General features: G+C 47.0%; 1 protein-coding gene across 1 annotated transcript; it reads left to right on the top strand.

Moving 5' to 3' along the window:
• Positions 1-2,209: 2,209 nt before the first annotated feature.
• fzd9b (frizzled class receptor 9b) lies at positions 2,210-5,197 on the top strand. The gene has a single exon (XM_083637451.1). The coding sequence runs from the start codon at positions 2,658-2,660 to the stop codon at positions 4,416-4,418; it is 1,761 nt and encodes a 586-aa protein (XP_083493577.1). The 5' UTR covers positions 2,210-2,657; the 3' UTR covers positions 4,419-5,197.
• The last annotated feature ends 1,134 nt before the right edge of the window (positions 5,198-6,331 follow it).

Here is a 6,331-nt window from a genome sequence, read left to right as displayed (position 1 = left end):
CAACCCATAATTCACAAACCCTCACAGCTTAATAAAACCGCTCTGATATAATCTGATTCACTTTAGAAGACAAAATTTGATCCATGAAGAGTGTTCCAGCTTTAAGTAGCTTTGTGAATGTGGGCCCAGGTATTTCAGCTGGATGCTAATGCTTCTTGATATGTGCTGCTTCGAGAGAGGTATCTTTTTGATAATCATCTGTGGCCTTCTAAGGGAACACTCAGGCTTCATAGGCCCTCTCCAATGGCCCCTTGTCTTTGAAGTGTGAACCTAAAAACGTTTGAGTGGAGAGGCTGCTAAGCGGTAATGGGACTTCAGTCAAAAGCGTTATATTTGATTCACCAAAAGTCTCTGTGCTGACGTAAAATAAGATATCATCTCCGGGTCTGGAATGTATTTCCTCCGTCGCTCGATCAGGCTTAATTTGAAGTTGGAGGCTAGAAAGGGGTTTTGTACCTCATGCCAGATCTGATACAGCAGCACACACTGCCTTCATAGGCCTCAATTTGTCACCAACAACACATAAGAAAAAGAGATTACCTTTCTTAAGATAGGGGTAAACTCACAGTATGATCATAAAAAGTCTGGTATGTACGAGACAGTTACACACTTAGTAAATAAAGAACGGCCTATGCGAGACACATCTTCATGCTCATTTTTGACAAATAGGCTATTTAAAGTCTTAGGCACTTTCAAAAATTATGAAATTTAAAAAAAGCACTATAAAGAGAACATGACATGTCTTCTGACATGTCAGAAGACACAAACATCTACAATCAAATTTATATTAAACAAATTTGAGGGTGCCTAATACTTCTACACAATCCTGTAGCTACAGTTTGTGATCTCTGTTTATGACCAGCAGTTCTCTGACCAGGCAGCAGATTTGCCCCGAGTACCAGGAGCTAATAGAGACAGCAGTTGACAGCCAATTCAGTCCTGCAGGGCTAGAGGCCAAAATCCTCAAGTTCCTCCCCTGTTCCAGAAAAGATCAAATGCTTATACTGGAACAGTTGTGGAGTTGTTGGCTCTCCCATTCAGCCACTAGATGGAAACAATAGTCTTCTCATCGGCACAGTCACTTGAGCATTCATTTTTTTCTCTTGCATGTTATGCTGGTTTGTCTTTATGACAGCCAGGGGGTGAATTGAATTGGCATGATAGGGGAAAGCAACCCCCTTGTCAAAACAATTATGAGGGGATGGTTTCTCTCACCGCAAACACACATGCACATTTTGTTAAACGTGTGTGTGGTTATGAGAAGCCATATCCCTCAGCTGGCTCATATGCAGCAATTCCAGCATCTGCCCTGCTGAAGTGTCTATGAGCAAGACACTGAACCCCTACGAGTTCCACGACTGCTATGATTATAGTGGAGGGAATTTTCCAACTGGGGTCAAAATGTGTCACATTACATAAAAATGTTGAGTAATAGTGACAGCGATTCAGGTAATTCTGAATCAGCAACACACACAAAAATCCACTGGGACTATCATTTTACCAGTAGGCTAATGTGGCTGGATAATGGAATAACAACAACTGCAGGTTATTGTCTATAATTAACCATATAGAGCCTTAATAGTCTATTGCATGGTGCTGCTGACATACAATGACTTTATAATCTCTCATGTGGTATGCAACAGTTTACCATTTCTCTCCTTTTTTGACCCACATTTGCACTTTTGTGGTGGGGTTTGCTGCAAGAAAGAGATGATAGTAATTATCACATGGCAACAGTAGCCTATGCAATAGACTAGGATTAAGGGGCACAATAAGACATGATCGATTCAATGAAACATTGTAAGTCCTTTCCTGACCGATGATCTAGTGGAGGGTAAACCCACCTAAAATCTGATTCGCTTTTAGACTTTACCCATTTCATCAGCATGATATAGGCTATTAATTGGTAACTAATTAATTAATCGTTATGGGTCACAACTCACAACTTGTGTGGTTCATATGGCGCCTAGTGATTATCAGTGGCCACTTACCACTGTATCCCCGCTCCCTCCTTCAGAATAGACACGTTTGAGGTATTTTGACCAGCCTCCAAAATATGTCAGATAATTTTCCTTGTGTGGTGCTGCTGCTTGCGCGCCAGGCGAAATGTGCGCGTCACGGAGTGCCCACCCCCCTCTCTCTCGCTCGCTGAAGTCCCGGAGAGCTGCAGGCAAACTTCAGTGTCGAGTCCGAAAGCAGTGGATGAAGAGCGGACCGAGTCTCAGCCAAACAGACCCAGGACCCACCCACCGACACGAGAAATAGCCGCTTGAAATCTTCCGCTTCTTTCATTTAACAAGGGATCGATTCGAGGATTATGCTCAATTGCCGCTCTCGGTGCCTCGGTGGTTCATTTTGATCCTTTTCCTCCATTGTTGGTCGAAGTTTCCGAGTCTCACTCTCACGTTTTAATTACGCACGATTGCGGGGGGTGTTGTTGGATTTTTAAGACGCCTCCCCGGCTCAGTACGCTAATGAAACTCTGACTTTATTTGTGTTTTGCGTCTGGGAATGCTTTTTGTAAGGGAGCCATAACGCAAAATTGGAACCTGCCTTCGCAATGTGGAAATAGTGGGGGGACCTCTCTTGTATTTTTCACTTTTTGCATGGACATTGTTTCAGAAGACAGAGCGCCGTTTTTTGACACATGACTAAAGATGAGCATGGATGGCTGCCCATTGAAGATGGTGATTTTCCTGTGGTGTTTGCTGGTCATCTCTGGCTCCAGCTTTGAGATAGGATCCTATGATCTGGAGCGAGGCAGACCAGCCAAGTGCGAGCCCATCGTCATACCCATGTGCCAGGGAATCGGCTACAACTTGACCAGGATGCCCAATTTCATGGACCACGACAACCAAAAGGAGGCTGCGATCAAGTTGAACGAGTTTGCCCCGCTGGTGGAGTACGGATGTGATGTGCACCTCCGCTTCTTCCTGTGCTCCCTTTACGCCCCCATGTGCACAGACAAAGTGTCCACCTCCATCCCCGCCTGCAGACCCATGTGTGAGCAGGCCCGGCAGAAGTGCTCCCCCATAATGGAGAAGTTCAACTACGCCTGGCCCGACTCGCTCGACTGCTCCAAGCTGCCCACCAGAAACGACCCCAACGCTCTGTGCATGGAGGCCCCCGAGAACGACACCAGGGCTGAGTCCAAGAAGGGAGAGGGCATGCTTCCCGTGCCGCCCCGGCCCAGGCAGCCGGGCGGCAGCAGCGGGCGTGCGGCGGGCAGCCTGGGCTCCTGCGAGAACCCGGAGAAGTTCCAGTACGTGGACAAGAGCCAGTCGTGCGCGCCGCGCTGCTCCTCCGCCGTGGACGTCTACTGGTCCAGACAGGACAAGGACTTCGCCTTCATTTGGATGACGGTTTGGTCCATCCTTTGCTTCGTCTCCACCGCCTTCACGGTCCTGACCTTCCTCCTGGACCCGCACCGCTTCCAGTACCCCGAGCGCCCCATCATCTTCCTCTCCATGTGCTACAATGTGTACTCGGTGGCCTTCATTATCCGCTCGGTGGCCGGGGCGGAGAACATCGCCTGCGACCGCGAGAATGGCGAGCTGTACATCATCCAGGAAGGGCTGGAGTCCACGGGCTGCACCATAGTCTTCCTCATCCTCTACTACTTTGGCATGGCCTCCTCCATCTGGTGGGTCATCCTAACTCTCACCTGGTTCCTGGCCGCAGGGAAGAAGTGGGGCCATGAGGCCATCGAAGCCCACAGCAACTACTTCCACATGGCCGCCTGGGGGATCCCCGCCCTGAAGACCATCGTCATCCTCACCATGCGGAAGGTGGCCGGTGACGAGCTGACGGGGCTGTGCTACGTGGGCAGCATGGACCCGGCGGCGCTCACTGGCTTCGTGCTCATCCCCCTCTCCTGCTACCTGGTCGTAGGCACCTCCTTCATCCTCACCGGCTTCGTGGCCCTGTTCCACATCCGCAAGGTGATGAAGACTGAGGGCACCAACACGGAGAAGCTGGAGAAGCTGATGGTGAAGATCGGCATCTACTCCATCCTGTACACGGTGCCCGCCACCTGCGTCATCGTCTGCTACTTCTACGAGCGCCTCAACATGGACTACTGGAAGTTCCGCGGGCTGGAGGGCAAGTGCGTGTCGTTCCCCGGCCGCAGGAACGAGGACTGCTCGCTGGAGACGTCCGTGCCCACCGTGGCCGTGTTCATGCTGAAGATCTTCATGTCCCTGGTGGTGGGCATCACCAGCGGCGTGTGGGTGTGGAGCTCCAAGACACTGCAGACCTGGCAGGGCTTGTGCAGCCGCAAGCTGGCCGACAGGACTAGTAGCAGAAAAGCCTGTGGGGGGGTCAGCTGCGGCAGCACGCACTGTCACTACAAATCCCCCGCTGTGGTCCTCCACATGGCCAAGACAGACCCGCACTCAGACAGCCCCACACACGTCTGAGAGGGAGCACACACTCTCTGTCACACACACACACACACACACACACACACACACACACACACACACACATGCAAACACAAACACACACACACACAGATACACACCTTTGCCCTGTGTAAGGAGCTGCTAAAAAAGACTTGAGGAGATGAGTGGTTGAACCGGACTGTCAATTACTGCTCTGCTGTTGCGAAGGGTCACACAGGCATCAGTGTGTGAGGAACTATCCATAAACAGTATTCGATGCATAAAGGGAAATGTTCAGTATTTGTTACCCATAGTTTTCTGTTACATTGTGTTCAATAGACATGCCCAGCATTGCAAAGAGAAGAGACTGATATAAGAGGTATCCTGGGAGATATTAGTCTGTTCTCCTCCCTGAAAGTGGCATGGTTGACTGTATAAATTTGTATAAATGTTTTATTTATTGTAAATATATTTAATTTAAGTTTACCTTGGCTCTTACCAGATCCGACGTTTAGGTGCATTCATTAAAGCTCGAGTAGTGAAGGTCAAGGGAAATTAAGTGCCTTTCACGAGAACTGGTTCTGGCCTTTTGGAGGAAAATAAATTGTGGAATTCATGTTCAACTCCCTTACTGCCTGGTTTTATTGTTGTTCTGTGGTAACACAATGCAATAGCTATACCCCTCTCCCAGTGGCTTACGGTACATATTTAAGTACAAATCTGAGTCTTAAACAGTTCGTTACAATTAACAAATGTTAATTTCAGGCCCATCTTTGCCTCTTCCTGATTCTGCTGCTGGGATTCAGACATTTTTTACAGTGCTCCAAATGTGTTGTGCTGCAAGTGCATGCTACATCCCAGAGGCGTCGCCAGCAATAATCCTCAAAGAGAATCGTTGATGAATAGAGTGACAAACCGTGGCAAGTAGGCTACTAATGTTCACATACTCATCTTTAAAATGCAGGAGCAGTTCGTGGAAGAATATTTAATTGATGGCTGTTTTAATCCTTCCCCAGAATCACTATTATGCCCTCTCACTTTCCCTGCTCTGTTTGATCCCTCATGCAAATACTCAGCACTTTGATCTAGGAGGACAAATCTGAAGTGGATTTCAGCCTTATTGCACGGATCTGCTGGCAGCTTCAAGTTTGGCACTGGCACAAGGAATTGCGGTTGTCCATAGAGGTGGTTTATAAACTGTTAATACTCAAGTTTATGGGTCATAAGTCATTTATGAGTATGTTTTTCTGCATGTGCTAGGAAGCTATATGTCTAATATGTTTGGGGAGAATTCCAATAGGCCAACTCGGTGGTATAATTTGTGACTTCTCCAGTTTAAAATTGAGTATTGAGCAGTATTTTAATCTGTGTTGCCTGGCTCAAGAATTCATATGCCAATTCTATCTACTAACTACCAACAGATATCATTAATTTGTCATCACTGAGTGATTCAGAGCAAAGAAATATGCAGAGCATTCCTCTGATTTAAAATGAGTTGGAGAGATTTGTTTAAGATTTGGTTTGAAACTAATAAAGCACATTTCTTTATTATGTGCAACAGTGACCATATTCCTAAACGGGCCATAAAAAAAGTAAAAATAAATAGCTGTTACATTATGAAATCCATAGACGGTACTTTAACAATTTGAATGTCAACGTCAATTGCAGCCACACGCAGCAAGTCATTTCACAGCAAAACATAGTGGAACTTATAGTGTTTGACATTGGACTGGATTGTTTATTATGTCTGTGGGTAATTGTGTGCTGTGTCACCACCAGCATATGGGAATGATAGCATGGAAAAGTGTGATGTCCAGGAGCTTGTTTTCCTAGGTAGCGTCATTACATTACTGGAACCTTGCTCAACAGGAATTCTCTAGTGTTAACCAGCCATGTGCTCGCTGACATCTCCAAAGGTTAAAAGTTGTTGCTTTTGTTTGTTTTGTCTG

The sequence above is a fragment of the Poromitra crassiceps genome (genome assembly GCF_964638095.1).
Source record: "Poromitra crassiceps genome assembly, chromosome: 5".
Classification (NCBI taxonomy): domain Eukaryota; kingdom Metazoa; phylum Chordata; class Actinopteri; order Beryciformes; family Melamphaidae; genus Poromitra; species Poromitra crassiceps.
This window is presented reverse-complemented; position numbering and strand designations above follow the sequence as displayed.

Bases quoted from the DNA above. Each gene is read 5' to 3' on its own strand.
- fzd9b (XM_083637451.1), top strand. From the start codon at position 2,658: ATGAGCATGGATGGCTGCCCATTGAAGATGGTGATTTTCCTGTGGTGT.